Source organism: Numida meleagris, chromosome 20 (assembly GCF_002078875.1).
Source record: "Numida meleagris isolate 19003 breed g44 Domestic line chromosome 20, NumMel1.0, whole genome shotgun sequence".
Classification (NCBI taxonomy): Eukaryota; Metazoa; Chordata; class Aves; order Galliformes; family Numididae; genus Numida; species Numida meleagris.
The window spans coordinates 5,121,389-5,143,106 of record NC_034428.1 but is presented as its reverse complement, the minus strand read 5'-3'; the positions used below and the strand labels follow the sequence as shown (position 1 = coordinate 5,143,106).

Below are 21,718 nucleotides of genomic sequence, written 5' to 3'. Positions count from 1 at the left end.
TGGGAAATGAATGCGAATCAGCCCCAAACCCGTAATCTCTGCCCCACACAAGAAAGCTCTGCTTTAAGGAGTAAATATAGGAAGAAATCTGTTGGCTGTAATTGCTTCGGATGTTACAGCCAGTGTGTGAGGGGACGATAAAAGCTGCAATTCAAAGCTCAGCAGCAAAGTGTTGCAAACCCGGTGCTGGGATCCAAGGCTTCATCCTCAGCACTCCAGTGCTGAGCTGAGCGTGGAGATGTGAGGTGGTGCTGCTCCTCCCATGAGCACGTGGCGGTCGTTCACCACCTCCCAGTGCCATGTCCACCCACCCAGATGGGTCCATTTGAGGACCAAATTGGTTTTTTAACACTTTCCCACTGGGACAAAAATCCCTTTGTATGCAGTGATACCCAGCAGTGTGTCTCTAGCAAAAAGCAATGAGTTAAATCTCCGTTGCAAAGCAACTTTATCCAGCACCATGGTGTTGGGTCAAGCTGTGAGCGTGAATCTGCAGTGCAAATGATTCCCTAGTGTCATGCCATTGGGTCTGGGTAGGGAGCTTGATGTTTCCGTGTCATCTTGGGGTGTCAGGGACCCAGTCCCTGCCCATAGGTGCAAATATTTGCAAAATCAAGCTGGGATTTTGTCTGCTCTAAGATGATTTCGAAGAGCTTTGCCACTCCTGGTCTTCTCCTGCTGAGTCATGATGGAGACTTGGGTGTGAGTTGAATCCTAGAATCATTAAGGCTGGAAAAGACCTCTAAGATCACCAAGTCCAACCCCAGCCCACCCCACCATGCCCACTGACCGTGTCCCTCAGTGCCACATCTCCATGGTTCTTGAACATCCCCAGGGGTGGTGACACCACCACCTCCCTGGGCAGCCTGGTGACATTCTCCATGCCCAAGGTGCATCAAGTAGAAGGAGGGGGATGCCACAGGGAATGTGCTTCTCCTGCCCAAATCCTACATTTTCCCTGGGCTCTACCAGATAAGAGCTGAAAATGAGGGAGGACAGAAGAGGGCAAGAAGACCAATCTACCGCATTCATTATCCTGAATGCAAAGAACATCAAAAGCACTAATGGAAAAGGCTTTTTAGATTTTTCATCAAAGCACTTGTTAAGATTTGGCAGGCTGATTTCTTATCGGTAAAATATTTATGAATGGAGAAGCTGGGTAGTGGTTTAGGAAAGTCAGCAGTGAGTGTTCCCTCTCTCTGATCTTAGTGGTCTTTCCAACTCTAATGATTCTATTCAGTTTGGATATTGGGAACAATTTCTTCTCAGAAGGAGCAGTGATGCAATGGCCCAGGCTGCCCAGGGAGGTGGTGGGGTCACCATCCTTGGAGGTGTTAACGTGGAGATGTGGCAGTGGGTTGGGGTTGAACTTGGTGATCTCACAGGTCTTCTCCAACCTCAATGATTCTGTGGTTCTATGACGTCGTTGAATGCGCATGGTGGGGATGAGTTGACGGTTGGACTAGATGATCTTAGGGATCTCTTCCAACCTTATTGACTTTGTGATTCCATGACAGCATTGGGGGCTGCTTGCTGTGCCCTTTGGGTTGAAGGGTGATAGGAGGGGACCGCTCCTGTGCTGTGGAGTAGGAGACCTCCGGGCACATCTGCGGTGCATGGAGAGCATCATGGCTATTTAAAATTTAAAGCAGCGCTGCCATCCGAGTGTGGTGCGCTTTAAATATAGAGCCTTTGAAATGCGATCACTTTGGTCATCTAAGGATGGGAGCCGAAACAATATAAATATTTATCGCATGCAAATGAGCACCAAGCGGGAGCACGGAGCTGGGTTAGTTCTTGGCCGTTTCAGAAAGTTACCTTTAATTTCAAGTTTCGACCAGATGTGGAGGTGGATAAAGCCCATAAAGATACGATCACTTGTCACATCTTCCTCCTGCATTTCTACAAAGTGCCGAGCTCCCCGACGGCGCTACCCAAATAACATTAATAATTGAGGGCTTAGCCTGGGGGACAGCTGTGCTGTGCTCAGACAGTCATACCCTGCGGGCAGATGTCCCTGCTGGCACCTGGTGGGGTGGCACAATCTCCATGTGCAAGAGGAGGAGTGAGTGCAATGCTTGAGCGAGCACAGCTGGAGCTGTCTGGATACCCAGGCTGTTACTGGTGGGCAGGTCCAGCTGGGATGGAGCAATAGGAAACGGCTAGACGCAGCACAAGTGGGGCTGCTTTTATAGGTTTTTTTTGTAAGTAGATTGGGTTTATCATTTTCCCTTTATTTATTTATTTATTTTGATGAACCAGTTGTGTTGTGCTGTTTTCTGCAGCCTAGCTATAGGTGGTGAGGTATTTGCAGCTGATATCTCCTTTGGCCTGCACTGGGGAAGACATCCTTCATCCTTCCCCAGCCATCTCTCAGCAGAAGGGTCATCTTGGTTAATGGGAGCAAAAAACTGTCTATCATGGCCCTGAGTCCAAGTGTCTCTTGGTCTCCGTGAGGATGCTGCTGGGGCGAAGCTGTTGTGAAAGGAGAGCTTCCAGTCGTGCTCCTCCAATAGTTACACAGCAATTGGATCATCCAACAGCTGGGTACTCTGACTGCTGGAGGAGGACGTGTGAGACAGCACTGAAAACAGAGCTCCTCAAGGAGCAGAAGCAGTTGGGCAGGGAGGGTCGTTAGTCTGAAGTGAGTGCTTTTCCTATACATCTGAATTTCGGCTACAAAAGCAGACTTTAATTTCTTCTTATGACCATCGTGGCGGACAGCGCTCTGAAATAGAGCCCGTGCGGTGGCAATATCGTGCGTGATGGCTGCGATTTAGGTTATATATATGTTTGAGACAAGAGCGGTCGCTGCCGAAAGCCTGATGTAATGAGCACTGCGGAGCCTGCTCTAAAGATGAGTGTTTTCTACGTTGCTGTAAAACAGAAGGATAAAAGAAATCAGGTTCATTTTTCTCAAAGGGCTGTAACATCCTTTAAGGCTTAATTCTGCTTAGTATTTTGCCTGTCCTCTGTAGGCTGTGCTGTTATGGTTCCAGGTTGAAGTAACAACCCGTTGGGCGGGTTCATGCATTGCTGGATGTGTTGGGGAGCTGGACAGGAGGTATCATGGGTGAGGGGGCTGAGATGGTTTGGGGTCATCACCAGCCTTGCCTTATGCATGAGATACCAATGTCCCTGTTCATTGTGGGGCAGTTGGACTAGATGACTTTTAAGGGTCCCTTCCAACTCAAACAATTCTATGGTTCTGGGAAGTGACAAGGGACTTCCTGCCATGGGGGCATCTTGCCATGGGGACATCTGCCAGCCCCGAGCGATGCCTCCGTGCCTTGCTGCTCCTCCCATTCCCAGCTTTTCTCCAGCCCTTCCTCATCTCCATTTCACATGATCCTCTTTTGGGGCAGGGAACCCAATGAACCTCACGTATCTGACAGTGCTTGTATCAGGAAACCACTCAGGCAGTTTCATAGCGGTCACTGTCTCCTTTCACTGACCTTTCATTTCTTCTATAGACAGAATATTTCTCCTTTAATATCCTGTGCAGTCTTCGTTTCTTCCTCCACTTATTCCCTTATCACTTTCTATCCCCTCTAACCTTCCCGTTTTGCATCTCTGTGCTTTCTAAAGTGCTTCCCCCAAGGGGCTGCTGGTGATGTCCCACCCCACAATACTCCTGGAGGGCACAATGGACAGTTGAGCATATTAATTTGTTTTAAGAGAGCTTCACTGCATAATTACACATGTCTGGAAGCAAAATGCATGCTGTCTGTTTTCTTTCTCTGTTTTTTCTCTCTAGTATTTTATTCCATTGATCCCAGCACTTCATTACAAGCTGATAGGTTCCTTGCAAACACCGAAGAACAAAGGCAGAATGGGTCGTGTTCAGCGATCTTGGTAGAAGAGAGGTCAAGGCCGCTTTTTTAATGGGGAAAAAGAAAAATGATTGGATCTTCGTTAAAGGAAGTTTCAAAGCAGTAAGCAGATTTTGTTGCTCTGGTGGTCTTCCACAAAAACCAAACTCTTCTGGAGCTGTTTTGGTCCTCTTTGCCCTCTGCATGCCGCGCATTCCTTGTGTCCGGATGCTCTGGTGTCTGCTCTGTCTCATTAGTTCCTTGTGACCCTGCTGGCTTTGTGCCATTTTCCTAACGCTTTTCTCCTTAGAGGAATTCCCCTTTCCTCCCTGATTCCTGGATTCAGCTTTCTGTTTGGGGGAAGTTGCATACAGTGCAGGGAAATGGGAAGAATTTCGGTAAACGATGCCTTGCTTTTGATGGCACCCAGCGTGGTTCTCCAAGGACATCGTACCTAAAAGTGCCCGCCTTGGGTATATTAGAGCAATATTTTAGATCTTCATGATGACAGAGTGGAGACCACTAAGCAGGTAAACACTGAAGCCACTGATATTTGTCCTTGTAAAGCTCCCTGGGCGGTTCGTGAGGGAAGGGGAGATGCATTGAGTTGGACAGCTACTTATAGAAAACAGATGTGCGAGTTAGAAAACACAAGCAATAAATCTGAAGCCATATGGCAGCCCTTTCATGAGTGTTTAGAGTCACGGCCGGCCGTGAATGGCTCTCAGTTTCTCTCCTGAAAGAGGAACTTGCTGTCTCTTGTAAGACATGGAAATGGCTTTGTTTGGTTTCGCCTCTCAACCTCCACTCCTCTTGGGTGGAGAAACCTGCCTCCTACAGATGTTCCTTGTGTGTGAAGGGCTTGGATGTGTATATTTGGGACAGCTTTATGGTTTTCCCATTGCAAGTGGCAGGAATGAGTAAGCAGTGCAGGATCTGTGCTGTTTGGTGTAGCTGCCTGGAGCTGGCATTAACACGAATGACTTTCACCCATACTTGCGTTGGGTTTTATGCAGTAGCAAAGTTGAGTTTCTTGCAAAGAATGGGTTCTTTGGCTTCCTGGAGCTGTTCTGTGGGGCCCAGACCCTCACACAGTGGCCATCCTGAAGGTGCTTTTGGTAGTACACCCATTCTGCCATTCCAGGTCCAAGCTTTTCCCCCTCCTCCCCTTCCCCAGGCTTATAAAGAGAGAATTTCCAAGAAACCTATTCTTCTCATCATAGAGATGCTGGGGTTTTTTTGTTTCTTTTTTTTCATGCCCATCTAAAAACTGCTTTTCAAGCAAGATGAGGCTTAGTGGGCTGTGCAACCTCCTCTGCATGGAAAGCCAATTCTGCAGCCCTCCGCCTCCGCTCGGCGCGTGGCATCAGCTCCACTGAAGTCTTTTATATGGGAGCTTAATGAGTTTATCGGTTATTGTCTTAAATACGCCTTCTATGAAATTGGAGTCCTTTCCCACAATATCATAAGGAGATTAAAAAGAGAGCTTGGATTTATGGGAAGCAGAAAATGAATGCATTTGTAACCTGAAGAAGGACTGTAGAAAAGTATCATAAACAAGTGTTTTAAACTTAGGATCCCAGTTTAACCCAATGATTACCATTCATTGGGGTTTTTTTCCCCATAACTTGAAAACAGTGTTTAGACTGGAACCAAGGAAGGAGAGAAATACGTTGGTATTAATGAAAAAAACACAACTTCATCAACTTAATTGGAGCATTTCACATTTCCACAAGATAGCACTGCCCTATCCTGTGGCTAGCATTGCTTTGCCGCATCGCTCACCCTCTTGCCCCAGTGATGGGGCAGTGTTAGAAACCCCCACTCTTGGTAGGGGTCACCATGGTGCCAGTCCCAGGGATTTTGGCATTTCTTTGCATGTGTCCCAGCAGACTGATGTCCCTGCAACAGCAAGGTTTGGTCATTGTTTTGTTTGTTCCTCCCTTTTTATGTGCTGCTGCAGCCTGAATTCATTCCTTAGTAGTCTTTCTCATAGCCCTGTTGAGTGTAATGCAGAATCATAGAATGGATTCAGTGAGTTCTTCTCCCAGTCTGTAGGCATATCGGGGATGGCCCTGACCCGAGTGCAGCACCCTGCACTTGGCCTTGTTGAACCTCCTTTCGTTCATGAGCCCACTTCTCAAGCCCGTCTCGCTCCCTCTGGATGGCATCTCTCCCTTCTGTCGTATCAGCTGCATCACTCAGCTTGGTGCCATCAGCAAATGACTGAGGGTGTACTCAATCCCATCACCTGTGTCACTGATAAAGGTGTTGAAGAACATCGATCCCAAGATGGACCCTTGGGGGTCACCAACCTCCACCTGGGCATAGAGCCATTGACCACAACCCTGTGGCTGCAACCATCCAACCAATTCCTTATCCACCAAGTAGTCCAGCCTTCAAATCTATACCTCTCCAGTTAAGAGAGAAGGATGTGGTGTGGGACCATGTCAAAGGCCTTGCACAAGTCCAGGTAGACAACATCAGTTGCCTTCCCTTTGTCCACGGATGCCATCACTCCGTCATAGAGGTCCACAAGATTGGTCATACATGATCTGTCCTTGGTGAAGCCATGCTGGCTGTCTTGGATCACCTCCTTGTCTCACATGTAAAGGTCTTGAGTGTAAGAGTTGAGTGTAAGGGTCTTAGGAGTGCTGCACAGTTAACACTGACAAACCTCATGGTATGGCGATGCACAAAGGGGCAGAACTAAGGAGAAGAAGTGCCATAAGGTAGTGAAGGGTTCTGGCTCACCCAGGCTGCTCTGGAAATGGAGTGTGCGTGGCATACTGGTGAGTGGAGGCATGTTGAACCAGGAAGCAGTGACACCTCTGCCAAATTACCTGTTCAAGTGATCGCAGTAATTATGACAGGAGAGTTGGATGAGGATAACAGACTGTCTAATAGCACAGGCAAGGCTGTAATGTACTGAATGGAAGACCTTTAGAAACGTGAAGGGCTGAGGACTTGGGGGGCTCTGGGTTGGGGCTGGAGCTGGGTTGTTGGTGGGAGCAACAGTTCCTGGTTCTGCTCTTACGGAGCCTGATTGCTTTGAAGTTTTTTGTTTTGTTTTGCTTTGCAGTGGAAATGGTAACAAGAAGTGGAAATTGTGCTGTTCGGAAGTCAGGGCTTCTCATGGCAGTTGGCATCGCTGAGCGTTGTTTGTATTGATTGCAGCAGAGGCAATTAAGAGGCTCCCACTGCTTTCACTGGGAGGCTTTCCCTGCGTAAGGAGGCTCAAAGCAGAGGGGGGGACCATTACGGGGTATAAGCACAGTGCAGGCTCTTGGATGGGGTGTGCAGGCAGCTCGCAGCCTTGTAGAAGCTGAAATATTTCCAGCTGGCACAGTGTCTAACCAAGTACCAAGTGCAGCTCTCCAGCAGGTCACATTGGCTTTGCAATATGTATACGAGGAGATGGCATCCCCTGTTGTCCCAAACCCTAGAAATGGGTCAGACCCTCCCTACTGGGTCTCATCACAGAGGCTGGTTATCATAGAACCATAGAGTTATTTGAGTTGGAAGGGACCTTAAAGGCCAACTGGTCCAACCCCCATGCAATGAGCGGGGTGACCCACAGCTCCATCAGTGCTCAGAGCCCCTCCAGCCTGACCTTGGGTGTCTCCAGGATGGTGCATACACCAACATGTTGTTATCCTACAACACATCTCCGAAGTTCATTATTCCCAGGTGCACGCCAGCCCTCGTTGGGTGTTGGCGTTGAAGGGAAGCCAAGGGCTCGGTCCCTGGCTGTCAGGGCATCACTTCATTCCCAGCTAGGAAATAGTTTCCTGAGTTTCCTGGCAGTAGCTCACAAGTGTGAAATGTGAGAATTCAAGACGGGTTGTAGGAAGTTAATTCGATCGCTTGGCAAGAGAAGGGGGTAATCCAGTTTTCATATGCTTTTTAAATCAATGTAATTTTATCTCAAAAGAAAGAGAGTTGCAGCAAATAAGTTTGATTCTCAGTGCATAATCACATCTCTTACTGTCCCTGATGTCTTTCACATCGCTCTTTAAACATGATATTTCAGAGTGGCCCTGTAGGACTTGAAATCCCATATGGACAACATAAGCCTTAGTGGAGCTGGACATTTCTCATTCAGTAGTGTGGCTGGGAGAAGATTAGCATGAAAATCATAGAAGGCTTAGGTCAGAGGGGCCTTAAAGTTCATCCACTTCCAATTCCCTGCCTTGGGCTGGTTGCCAACCCATCCAGCCTGGCCTTGAATGCCTCCAGGGATGGGGTATCCACAATACAACGCAACCTCCTCGTGATTATGCTGCAATATCCATTCTCTCTTAAGCAGCGTTTCTTGCTGGAATTTCAAAATTCATGTTTTATTTAGGAGAAACATGAATAGTCATTTGTCAGCTCCTGTAATGCTGCAAAACTCTGGGAAAAAAAAAAAAAAAGAAAGAAAAAAACAAAAAACAGCAAATGTGCTGACTCTCCCCAGCAGGGCTGTGTTCCTGTGAGCAGAACGTGGCCTGCTGGGGCTCGTGCATTATTAAGGTCACATGAAATCCGTGAGAGGTGGTGGTGGGTTGGGAAGAGCTGGAGGGGAAGCTGGGGCAGAAGGGCTGTGAGTGTTAACGAGGCAGGAGTCACTCCTCATTGCTTTGGAAGATGAGATGTGACCGTGGTACCATGCTGGGTGATGGGGGCTTCTCGGTTCTTTGGGAAAAGGAGCTGCTGGGGGGTGAGGCAGTGGTGCAATGTGTCTTACAGCTTACTTGCCTCCTTCTGTCTGAGCCCTGCTTGTCTGCATGCATGGATTCCTTCCTATTTGAAATGTTTGGAAATCAGATTGGAATAGCAAAAATGTAACGCGTGCACCCGCTACTTAACTGTATGTATGTCCTGGATCTCATTTTCGCATTAAAACCGTGCTATTTGCTCTCAGCTCTGCTTCTGTCGGCACGGGAACTCGGTTGCTGCTGTAATTGACAAAAGGTGGAGGAAAACATGTTGTCTTTTGTTTGGCCATGCCAAAGCCATTTGCCCTAGGGGCTGTGCTAAGGGAGCAGGGGGGTTCCACTGGGAAGGGCTTGGTGACCTGAGCAGTGCTCAGCCCCTGCCAGAAGGCAGAAGTACCGGCGTGCTAAGCCTCGTGTTTGCACTAAGCTGTTTATTTCCCTGCTAAAGGGTTTCAGGATCTCTTGGTGTGAAATTCCCTCCTGTCTGTGTGACGTCTACTACACACACATACATGTATCCGTAGAGTAAGCAACGTTATCTATCATTTCCTAAGCTTGCATTCACTGAGTGCACGTGCATTTGGAGACACGAAGCACGGGGCGCATCACTCAGTGCATGGGAAGGCAAAGCCCAGCTCTGGGGCCAGGCTGCCCCGTGCCAGGTCGGTACAAAGCAGGAATACAAAAAGCTTTCAGGAAGGCTGGCTCCCATCCATCACAATATTACTAAACACCATAATCCTGGGAGCCTTGGCTTTGTAAGGCGATAATGAGTTATTAAAGACTAAGGCAGGGTACGGTGGGGAGGGGGAAGCCGTGGTTTTGGGTCTTCTTGCATTCCTTGCAGTTGGCAGGGAGCAGCTGAGCGATTTCTTGGGTTCTTCTCCATCCACATGACATCGCAGCAGTTTTGATCCAAGGCAGAGGTGGCTGGAAGTGCTGTTTTGTGGTGATTGTTCTTGGAAATGCTGTGTGTTTCTTGGTGGGATGACATCCACCCTGCTGAGGGCGAGGGAGGCGATTCTTGCTGTTCTGGATGTTCCCAGTCTGCTTCTGGGTGCTGCAGACCAGGACAGATCATTCCTGAGGAATCAGCCCTCGCCACGGCCCCGCTTTTCTCTAAGTGCAAAGGAAGGGAGGAAAATCAATTTCCATCAGCTGGATAGTGCCCTTTGATTTATTGCCGCTGGAGGAAGAAATTCTTTATCTCGTGCTCCTGGAAAGGATTGCTCCAGTGTTTGTTATTAGGGAGAGATGCTGTAACAGCCCCAGTTCTCCGAACCCTGATATTTTGATAACCTTTACCAGAGGACATCCACGCTCCTGGTTTTATTGCAAGAGCTCTCTTTTACCTAAATAATTACACTTACGTTATTTTTGGGCCTCGGGATCGTGCAGAACCGGTATTCCTGCAGAAGCAGAGCTGCCCAGGGGCAGTAACAGCACAAGAATGGCATCGGGTGGAGCCAGGTCACTGCCATCCCAAAAGGTCCCTGCTGACAGGCAGCGAGATTCGATGGCGTTTTGGCAATTAGTACCTAGCGTGAGGTCTGGGCAGAGCAGCAGAGCTGCCTAGCACCATGTGCAGACACGCATTGCAATGTTTAAGTTACTCCCTAGATTCTGGAGGTCATCCCTGCGTCAGACTGTGGATTTCTAGCCCGTTTGCAGCCTGCAGATAGAGAACAGCATCACTGCACGAGGCGGAGGTGTTCCTGCATCCTCTTTGCCTCGCAGCCCAGTGGACAGGTCAGAGCTTGGGGATGCATTGCCACCGTGCCATGGGGGTGGATGAGAGTGCTTTGATTTGTGTTTGTGGCAGGTCCTCCCATCCCGTGTCCTCCCACTGAGGTCTATGGGAGGTGGGCACGCTGCGCTGCGCTCCTGGTTGGAGCTGTAATGAACACAGGGCCGTGCTTTAATTATCCCTAATTGCTAAAAAGCAGGTTAGTGGCCAAGTGAGCAACCGCAGATGCCCAACTGGCCTAATTTGTTGGCAGGAAGCGTGACCCGATGCCCTGGCGCTGTGATTAGTGCTAATTTGGTGCTGGAGCTCTCCTTGATGGGAACGAGGGGCGAGTTCCTCGTGGTGCAGCTGCTTTGTGGGCACCATTTCTGCCCCGTGACCGATGTCCAGGTGGTTTGTACGTGGGCAACGCCAGCGCTGCATTGCAGCAATTCAGGGAAGGAGAAAAATCCAGCTCGCCTCAAAACCACCGAGCATCAAAACGAGCCTCTCTCCTTCCAGTCGCTCTGATAGCGTTTATTTGTGCTGCTTTCCGGGACATCGGGTCTTTGCATCAGCAACGATCCATCAGTTTTAATTCTCTCTTTAAAGGAGTGAAATGGAAAAGGGAAGCTGAGTGATAGGCAGCAGGGAGCATGCCTGGGGCCATGCAGCCAGAGGCACGATGCTCGCCTGAAGGAGAGCCGGGGGTGGTCGTGCCCCCACCCGCGATCCTGGTTCCTTTGGAGTAAATCCCGATGTGCTCTGAGCAGCAGTTTTCATGGACGGATGCTGGGGCTTTGTGAATCAGGAGGATTTCCCCATTTCGGGGATGGTTTTGCGTGGCTTCTGCTGTATACGCCCAGCAGTGCCCGCTGGGGTTGTGTAGAGCCCAGCCAAGGAGCAGAACTTAGCAAATGTGCTACAGAGCAAGTTTCTTTCTGCGGGATTTTGCAATGTAAAGCAGTGACGTGACTCAGTAACGTTCGTTAAGCGGGCATGGTGGGGATGGGCTGATGGACATAGTGGTCTTTTCCAACCTTAATGATTTTGTGATTCTAATTCTGCCACGGGTACGCAGAGCCTTTCCACAGGGGTATCCCCATTGGGGCTGTGGTGTATGGAGGTCCAACCAAGTCACTAGCAACGTTAATTATTCTGAAAGTGGAAGGTTAACTTGAAGCTGTGTGGCTTGCAGGAGTCGTGCGGGAGGCATTGGGCAGAGCATAGTGCAGTGTGTTTGTGCAGGGGTGGATGGGTCTGCTGGGTTCTTTGTGCTCTTGTTCCATCCCCATGAAACTCTGGGGTCTTTGTGCAGGAGCAGGAGCCCCCCTTCTTGTCCCAGAGCCTGCGCTGGCCCCAGATGCCATCGCTTCTGGCCAGTAGTCGCAAGGCTGTGCACCCACCCATAGCGAGCTCAGAGCAACCCAGTCCCTCCTGGCTGCCCTTATTCTGGATTCGCTCATCCTTGTAGATGCAGTGTTCCAAATATCCCTTGTAAGGCCAGGAAACTTTCCACTGGCAAGCTTCATTGCCTTCTGGAAGCCAAACTAAGAGCTAAACTCAATGTTTCTTGTATTGATTCTGCTCATGGAGCCTTTGTTAGAAAGCAGGAAGGACGGAGATTTGTTGAAATGAATTATTGAAAATGTCATACGTTACATTTCCTTCTGGTGTGCTGCACTGGAGAAGGCAAAGCGTAGCTTCCTTCCCTATGATATAGCAGCTTTTTTATCTTTTTTTTTTTTCCCCAATAAATTGTTTCCAGCCACCGGGCATGCTTTTACCGCTGCGCAATAACTCAGCCAACATCAGCTTTCTGCCACAGATCTTCCCGAGGGCAGCCCAAATCAATAGGTTTGTTTTGATACAGCAAAAAGAGGGGAACCAGAAACAGTGGGGCAGGTGAGGGTAAACAAAGGCATCCGTGGGTTTGGCTGATGGAATTGTAGGGCTTGTTCTTAAGGGCGACGATGAAAGTGTGCTGATAGATGGGATCCAGCTACCCAGCCCTACGATGCTCCCAGAGCACAAAGCCCTCCTTCCCCCGTGTGGGGTTGGGTTTTCTGCTTCTTTTTGTTGTTTTATGGTGTGCCCAGGGGAATATTTCAGCGACTCCGGGTTGAATTATGGGCTGCCTTCCTCCCTGCAGCGCAATGATGGCAGAAAGGTGCGGTCCCGCGTTGGCTCCGTGCCTGGTTGCCCTCCAGCTTTGAGCCCACAAAGCAAACCCAGCAACGCTAGCAATGCTTGGGAGCCACCAGCCTTATTTCCCCAGGGCAGAGGAGCTGCCATGGTGCTAAAAGGCAGACGGCGTGGGCCCGATGCTGCCCAGCTTCCATTGGAGGAAGGCGGAGGCTGTGGTCGATGCGCACTGATGAGCAGCCCTGATGGCTATTGATCTGTTGACGCTGCCCTTGATTAATTTTCTGCCAACGACAGCACCCGGTGGGTTCGGGGTTCTCTTTGCGCATGGTTCGTCCTGACGCGGGATCTCATGTCCCCAGTGCTCCTTGCAACAAATCCCTGCAAAAAAAAAAGGGAGAAGGCAGAGTGAGCATGGATTTGCCCAAGGGATGGGCAGTGCCATGGGTTGAGCTTGCAGACGCGCATCCTCTCGTTGGCAGCTGGAGCACGGGGCGCTTCCAGAAATGGCATGCAGATGACGGCCGTGGTGCAGATGATGGCCGTGGTGCACATGGCCGTGGTGCAGCCCCATTCCCCGCTCGCCCCTCGCTGTAAGCATTCCTCCCAGCTGCAGCTGCTGGCGCGGAGCTGGAGGAAATGCGCGGCTTTCCCTCCGAGCTTGTTTCAAAGAGGCTTTGTAGATAGCGATCTCCCCTTCGCTGCAGCGATAAGGCGAGAAGGGTGGAAAGGAAAAAACCCAAACAGCCCTCGATTGCTGTTTCCCCCCCTCCCCAATTCTGCAGGGGAAGGGTGAGAGATAACACAGGTCGGTGCGTGCTGGGTTGGCCTCATGGTTGAGCTCCCCTGCCCCAATTGGCATTGGCCAGCTGCCCCCCAGCAGTGGGATGGGCGTGTAATTAAGTGGCTAATGATGCTAATAAGCTGGGATTTATGGGGGGAGCTAAATACAAAGGGGTTTAGGCACCGAACCAGCTTAGGTGCTTGTGAAAATCCCACTAAGCTCTGCAGTACCTGCTGGGAACGCGCCTCGAGGTGAGCCCCAGCCCTTTGCCTGGACAGAAATGGGGAAATCCTCCCATACCACCCCCAGGACACCAATTAGGAAAATGACTTTTTTTTTTTTTTTTTTTTTTTTTACCCCACCCTTGGCACAGATTTTTCCCTAATACTCACTTACTCAGTCCCCTACAGCATCTCCCTTTCTTGTGCCGTTTGGCTGGAGCCAGGGCCAAGAAAACCACCCTTGGCACTCTCCTCCTACTGCATTCAGAGCACCCTCAGCCTTCGGGTTGGGAATGCAGCTCTGTCAGCGTGGGCCAAGCCCCCCAACCCCCCCATTCTCATGCACAGAGCTCTCTTTTGCACGTGGGATTTGTTAGGTTGGGCTTTGCTGGGTTGTTTGGGAATAAACTTCTCACCTGCAGCACAGCTCTGTGCACGGCTCCCGTTGGGTTGCGGAGCCCGCAGGGTATCTCTCGCAGTGGCAGTGCTATTCCTCTCGGAGGCACTTGGCAAAGAAATGAGCGAGGAAGAAACACAGATTGTGTTTGCTAATGGAGCGCGGTTGCCAAAGAATGCACAAACCGTTATTCACTGCGAGGGAAATTCCTCTCCAGGAGACATTTGGGCTGAAAAGCTCGGGGTTGCAGCACTGCTGAAATGCTGCATTTTTCGCTCCGTGCATGCTGCGTGTAGATGCTGAACCTGGAGGCTCAACGTTGGCTGTCCTTGCATAGTTTCCTCTGGGGAGGAGCAAATCTGGCTTGCAAAGGGTGCGTGGTTTAGTGGGCATGGTGGGCCTGGGTCGATGGTTGGACTGGATCTTAATGGTCTTTTCCAACCTTAATGGTTCTGTGGTTCTTTGGTTCTCTATGCTGTGATGCGTGGGCATCATTTTGGGACCAGTGACCCACAAGCACCAACCCTATGGAGATGGGAGTCACCCAGTTGGAAGTAGGGCTTGGCTCTGAGGGTATGGGGCTGTGGGACAGCAGAGCTGGGGCAAGGGGAGGTGACTGGGCATGTGAGCCTGGTGGGGATGGGTTGATGGCTGGACTGGGTGATCGCACTGGTCTTTTCCAACCTTAATGATTCTGTGTTCCTGTGATCAACCATCTGTTGCAATGACTTGAATTTTGTTAAGCTAACTTGCTCTTCCCCTCCCTCCCCCACTTCTTCTTGTGCTGGGTGTTAAATTAAAATGTGGTTTTGATTTCAAATAGTTTAAATTAAAATGTCTCCATGTATAAAACCCTCTGCGGACTATAAATTATGCAGGAGAGGACTGTAAATTATTCAGAAGTGAAACAGCACTGGAAACCCCTCCAGAAAACAGAGCGGCCGTGGGAGTGCAGCCTACAGGAGCAGGACCCAGCAGGGCTGGAGCTGGGCATCACCAGGAGATGCTGAGACTCAAAATGGGTTTTTTCTTATGCTTCTCCTATTGCTGCTTCTAAACAGGCAGTGGATATTTTGTTTTTCCCCCAGAAAAAAAAAAAAAAAAAGCCCTTTGGATATCCAAAATGAAGGCTTTTCGTTCACATTTGCATGGTTAGCTTTGCAGTTTGCAATGGGGTTCAAGGTGGTGCCAAAGGTTGGACTCGGTGATCCCGGTGGGTCCCTTCCAACTTGGGATCTTCTTTGGTTCTCTGACCAGGTTGGACCAGGCTGTGAGCAACCTGATGGAGCTGTAGCTGTCCCTGTTCACTGCAGGGGAGTTGGATGGATGACCTTTAATGGTCCCTTCCAACTCAAATGATTCCGTGATTTCTGAGGACATCTCACCCCAAATAACAGAGAGCCTCCAGTCCTGCCCTATTTGTGCCCACAGAGGAGGGAGAAAGTCTCTTTTTGACCCCTTAGTCCAGGATACGTGCTTTGCTGATGCTTAAGGGCTCTCTGAGGCTTTCTCCACGTTTCCAGGGTTCTCAGCCTCTTTACTGGTTTGGGATTGAGGGTACTACAATGGGATATTTGGGATAAGGGACGCTATAATGGGATTTTTGGGGTAAGGGATGCTATAACAGGATATTTGGGACAAGGGATGCTATAGCATGATATTTGGGACAAGGGATGCTATAACAGGATATTTGAGACAAGGGATGCTATAGCATGATATTTGGAATAAGGGATGCTAGAACGGGATATCTGGGATAAGGGATGTTATAATAGGGGATATCTGGGATAAGGGATGCTATAATAGGGGATATTTGGAACAAGGGATGCTAAAACAGGGGGTATTTGGAACAAGGGATATTTGTGATCCAAAAGCCAAAACTGGAGGAAAATATACATTCTTATGACACGTGACCATTGGAGCACTGTGTAATGACATGAGCTGGGGGAAGGGGGAATGATTCATTTTAGGAATCTGTCCCTGCACTTTTGGGTTTTAATAGCATTACCTCTAACGTAGCAACGCTGTTTTAGAATCCGGCCCAGCGTTGCCGTTCTAAGGCAGAAGCAGGCACCAGTGTGTTGTGTTTTCCTCCTCCCTCGCCTGCAGTCATCACACCCAGAATTTCAAGACAGATTTTGGAGGTTAAAACTTCCCCGCAGAGCCCAGATTGTTTCCCTCTCAGTTGTCATCTCGGGACGGTTCTGTTTGCTTTCAGCTCGCATCAAATATTTGGATTCCCGCAGGGACTGCGGCGCGAGGGTGAATCTTGCTTGCAAAAAATAAAATAAAACCTTTTTAAAAAAAGGGCTTTTTTAGCATTTCGGCGTGTGCTGATCTGCAGCGTAGCACTGCTCCTGTGCAATCCCTACCTGTTGCATTTATATGTATACATCAGCATACAGAAGATAGCCTGCTCCTGCTTGCGCTGAGTTGGATGCTTTGCGTTTGCTCCTTTGTTGCTTTTCATTCCAAATCCCCACGTTGCCTTGGTTGTTTTTGCTGTTGTTGGCCTTATCTCCCCAGCAGAACAATATTATTGCTGGGGAGGTGCCCGGCGCAGGGCAGAGCTCCAGAAGGTGCATGACATGAAGCTGTCTGCAAGGAAACAGCAGGAAAAAGACAGCACTTAAAGTAACGAGTGGAGAACTTTCCTCCAGCAAGCATCACTGCTGCGTCTCATGGAGTTTGCAAACAAAAAAATATCTGTATTTCCCCCCCCCCCCCAAAGCTGCATCGCTGGGCTTCCTTGCGCACTCTTCTTCTCCTGGATGCAATTTTTGGCTGCAGCACAGAGCACGTCCTATGGGGATCCCATCAGCCCATGCACCCTGAGCCTGCCTGCACCCTGCTCTTGCTGCAAGCGTCGCTCGTGCTCCTGCCGCTCCGTTTTAATTCTGTCTTTTTGTTCTGCTTCTCCAAGCCCCGCGTTTCCCAGTGCCGAGCGCTGATAACGTTGTTGGAGCCGCTGCCCGGCAGCTCCGCGCGGCACGAGCGGAGATTAATAAAAACCTGTCACTTTTATTAACTTTGCAATCTAGTGCATCGCTTAATTCCAGGCAGGCGCTGGCCGCGGCGCTCGGAGCTTTAAGCAGCTTTTTCTGTCTTGGTGCAGAGCAGCTGTGCAGGCGCACGCGTGGCACCTTCGTTGCTTACTGCAGAGGGGATGGGTGTCTCTGAAAAGCACATTTGGGGCTCGGCTCCCCAGCACAGGGTGCCCTCGGGCTTGCACAGGATGCTCGGGATCAGCAGCTCTCCCCAGGGTTTGTTGGATGGGCAAAGCAAGGTGCGGGGAGGAGCTGGGTTCAGCATCCCCGAGCTGCCCAGATGTGCTCCAGATGTGACGCGTGGCGGCGGTGGCCTCGTCCCCTTGTCCTTGCTGCAGGCTCTGCTGGGCTGGATGGAAGTGGTGCAGCCCCACAAGGCTTCCCTATGCGTTCCCTCCTGCCAGACCCCCAGCTGCCCCAACTCCTGATAGATGCCTACAGAAGACGCTGTCGTTGGCTGTCTCCATTGCCTTGGTGGAGGGTTTGGTCTGGAGAAGGATGGAAGTAACCCAAGGGTGGGGATGATGTTGTAACGGAGCGATGGAACTCTAAACCCTTGGATATTTGAAATAGATAGAGCTTCCAAATACGTAGTGGCTTTTCTCTTATAGCAGGGTATGAAAAGTGCAGAGTGACCATTCAATGCACAGAGAGGAACCGTTCTACGTGGGGGCAAGGGAAGGTGAAACTGCTCCATGTGCCCCGAGTTCTTTCTCAAACGCACGTCTATAAGATCAGAGATGCCTCTGAGGTTCTTACTGTGGTCCTTTGGAGAGGGACATTCTTTGGGATGGACTGGAAGGGGTCTTCTGGGGTCTTCTAGGAGCAGGCAGAAGATGCCTATGGATCCCGTTGCGTTTGTACCCAGAGTAGTCTCAGCCTGAGCACCCCGTAAGCATTTAGCTTATGGTCTAATGCCTCAAGAACAGCCACAAATAAATAAATTAAACCTGAAGCACCCAGCCAAGGGCCAGGCTGTTAAATGGGTGCCAGCCCTGCAAACATCAGAATGGGTGGCACTTCCCACTGCTGGGCCATCCCGCGCTGTTGAGTTGATCATTGGCTTTTTAGCAGCAAGGAAGCAGCCTGGGTCGTGCTTTCCATCTCTGTGCTGCACTGCAGTTATTTTTATCTGTTATATATTGTTCTCGATGGAATTATTCTGCCCCCAGCCTGTAGATAAGGGCTGTTGCTAAACGAGCGCAAGCTTTTTCCTTGAAGATTAAATCGCTGCCTTGCAGGTTGCTGAGCAGGGAGATGCTTTCTGCTTCCCCTCTGCATCTTCCTGGGCAATTTTGGTGCTTTCAGGTGCTTCCAGCAGCTTGTAACACCGCTTGGAGCAGTGCAAGGTGGCAGTGAGGGTGGATTTGGGGCTCCATGGGGCCATGCCTCTCTTGTGGGTGCTCTGCTTAACAAACAGCAGCTTTTCAGAAGCTGTTAGCATGAGCCATTAACTCTTCCTTTTAATTATTCAGCTCGCCTGTTTTAAATTTTGGTTTAAGTGCAGCTAATAGGCTTTGTGGAGGAGGCTCGGCGGTCCCTCCCCGGAGAAGCCCACATTGTGCATCGCCAGCTGATCGCTTTGACTCATTATCTCACATCTTTCTCCGGCTGATGGATGGCTCTGGATTGATTCATGATCATCTGTGGGTGTGTGTGCAGCAGACGGGAGGGGAACGTAGGGTCTCGCAGTGCTGGGCTTTGCGGACCCATATGGCAAAGCAGAGCAACCCCAGCCACCGTGTCTATTTTGTTGTGATTTCTGCATATAACACCAGAGTGTGGTTGATGGTTGGACTGGGCGACCTTATGGTTGGACTGGGTAATCTGATGGTTGGACTGGACGATCTGATGGTTGGACTGGGTGATCTTAGTGGTCTCTTCCAACTTTAACGATTCTATGATTCTGTGTTCCTACTGGGAGGAACTTGGCCACCCCATCGGTCGTATTGGGTCTGCGCTCAGCTGCAGCACCTGGCCCCAAGATGATAGGGGGTGGCAACCAGAGTTGGTGTTGTCAAAGGTATTTGTGCTGGGCTCCCACCCCACACATGGTGGCTTGGGTTGGAAGGGACCCCAAGGATCATCAAGTTGTGCTGACGTGGTCAGTAAAGAGGGATCGCAAGAATTGTTCATTTGAAACTTTCTGGAAGGTAAATGGAATATATTTTTAAAAAAATTTAGAGAGCAACAACATCTGGTTAATAAAGATAGTCTCTGTATTTGGAGTTGAGCTGCCGACCTTCAACCCCATTAAAATCACGGATGCAGTGGAGGATGCAAATGAACCCGGTGCTTTTCGGAACAGGGGCACATCTTTGCATACATGTGCATGGTTCACCTCTGCAGGTGGTGTTCCGTTCTGCCACTTGCACGCGTGCAACCGGTCCCGTGCAAACCTTGGCAGGAGCGCAGCCTTATTGCGTAGGAGCTTAATTACACGTTGCTCATTAGAGATGGCCTGTCGAGCGCGGTGGTTTAGCAGCCGAGGCGGCCGCTTTATCGCCTCTTTGCAGGAGTTGTGCAATTTCTTTGTCGTCATATATGGTAATGTATGCACTGCAGCACGGCGTGGGGCGAGATTCAATGAATAATGGAAAACCCAGAGTAACTCTGAATCTATATTGGCCATGCTTTTTCCCCAGCAGTTACCTTTAAAAGGAAAATATTCATTCTGGGGGCTCAGAGCTGTTTTAGAGTGTCTCAGTCTCTGCAGCAGGTGCAGTTTGTTGCAAAGCTGCAGTGAACAATTGGCCAGCACGGGGGCTGCAAGACGTGCATTGCGATGACCACTTCGCGTCCCCGAGGCCATGCTGCTGATTTGGGCTCTGGGAGATCCACAGCACTACCTACCAAAAACGTTCCTGGGGATGTGCTGGTTGTTGGTTGGACTTGATGATCTTAGAGGTCTTTCCCAACCTTAACAGTTCTGTGGTTCTGTGATTCTATGACACGGTTTAATTGGTGTGGTGATGATGAGATGACAGTTGGGCTTGATGATCTTGGAGGCTTTCCCAACATTAATGGTTCTGTGGTTCTCTGACATGGTTAGTGGGCATGGTGGTGATGAGTTGACAGTTGGACCTGATGATCTTAGAGGTCTTTCCCAACCTTAACGATTCTATGATTTCTTTCTTTCCTGCCTTCCTTCCCCGGCTGCTGTCTGTGAATGCTAATTAGGGTGGATAATTTCTATTTGTTTTCTTTTTTGCTTTAACCAAATCCCTTCTATTTTGATCTGTATCATTTATTTCCGCGGGCCATTATCTGAGTGTCATTACAATGTTTTAGCGTCTGAATGAAAACATCCGAAGGAAGCCAGAAGTCGTTAGGCACAACATTCTGTGATAACAGCCATAATTCTCGTGATAAAAAAAAAAAAAAGAGAGAGAGAGAGAAAAAAAATAAGAAGTGTGATGAGTTCAAGAAACAGCACAAATGGAGCTGTTGTTGCAAAGTGGCACCGTGATGTTCGTCCTCTGCAGTCACCAATGCTGTGACAAGGAGTTCTGCAAGTGTCTGTCAATGGGGAGGGCTGGGGGTAAAAGCTGATTTTTGTCTCTTTATGTGAATGTTATGGTTTCTGGGTTTTTTTGGAAGGGGGAGATCAGTGTTTGTGTCCTGGGTAGGGATGTGACAAGGATGTTTCACGGAATGGCGTGGTTTAGCGGCGTGGTGGTGTTGGGTCGGCGGTTGGACTTGATGATCGTAGTGGTCTTTTCCAACCTGAATGATTCTGTGGAAGGCAAGGTTTGGATGTTTTGTGCTCTGAGCAGTGGTTCCAAAGCCTCCTGGCAACGCTCAGATCGCTGCCATCAGGTTGGATATTAGGAAAATTTCTTCTCCAGAAGAGCAGTGATGCATTGGCACGGGGAGGCGGTGGGGTCACCGTCCCTGGAGCTGTTCAATGTGGAGATGTGGCCCTGAGGGACGTGGTCAATGGGCACAGTGGGGTGGGTTGGGGTTGGGCTGGGTGATCTCAGAGGTCTTATCCAACACTGATAATTCTGTGATTCAGGACCACGGAATCCTTGCAGGCAGCAAGCAGTGCCAGGCTCCTGCAAGAGAAAAGATAAGTTATAAAAAAAAAAAGAAAAAGCAAGCATTCAACTCTTGTTTTGAAACCTCTCCTTGATGCTTTTTTTTTTTTTTTCTTGTAGCAGTGTAATCCAAGGGGAAAAGAAACTGAAACCATCACCAGGTTTTCCCCTGCCAGCCCTACCTATGCCCCCGTGTTGTAGCTGCATTTCATCAGCCGCTGTCCTTGAGTGCTCCGAGAGGGTCAGCCCTTGGGGGATGGTGCTGAGGCTGAAGTTCGTGGTGGTGCTGGTTGTTCAGGGCCGTAGGAGCAGGTGGAGACTGGGGTTTTCAGCCCAGCTTGGATCACAGAATCATGAAGGTTCTCTCAGATCACCAGGTCCCACCGTCGGCACACCCCGCTGTGCCCACTACGCGTGTCCCCAAAGGCGCCGGTGTCCCAGGGTTCGTTTCCCCGTTGCATTTCCAGCTGCTGGGCGAGGAGCTTTGCCGCAGCCTCCAGCGTTCAGCTTCAGCACGAAGCAGCCCCCCAAGCCAGGCCGATAGCACAAAACTGCATCGCGCTACGGAAAATCAATCGCTTCCCACGACACGGGATGACGAGCGCGGTGCCCTCCCCTGCCTCAGTTTCCCCCACCCGGCGCAGCCCGGCGTTCCTTTCCGCCTCCTTTCGGGGCCTTTGCTCTTCCTTTGGGTTCCTGCCGGGCCGGGACAAGCCACTCCTCCGGCGGGTGACATCAGGCCGGGAGCCCTGCGCGGCCGCCATGCAGCGGGGAGCGGGGACGCGGCGGGGGACAGCAGCGGGCGGCGGGGGGACGCGGGGAAACGTGGGACGAGCAGCCTGGAACCCC

The 21,718-nt window shown here is 50.1% G+C and overlaps 1 protein-coding gene across 4 annotated transcripts in view; it reads left to right on the top strand.

Moving 5' to 3' along the window:
* Positions 1-21,718, top strand: part of KAZN (kazrin, periplakin interacting protein) — a 147,051-nt gene that overhangs the window by 112,692 nt on the left and 12,641 nt on the right. The window contains exon 1 of one of the 4 annotated variants that reach the window (XM_021417347.1): positions 2,882-3,935. The exons of 2 other annotated variants lie outside the window; for them this stretch is intronic. Coding sequence is in view for 1 of the 2 variants with exons in the window: in XM_021417343.1 (XP_021273018.1) it covers positions 21,464-21,716 (253 nt within the window). In the remaining variant the exon portion in view is untranslated. Of the gene's footprint in view, positions 1-2,881; positions 3,936-21,311; positions 21,717-21,718 lie in introns of those variants that run through there. One more of the 4 variants, XM_021417343.1, reaches the window with a different exon arrangement.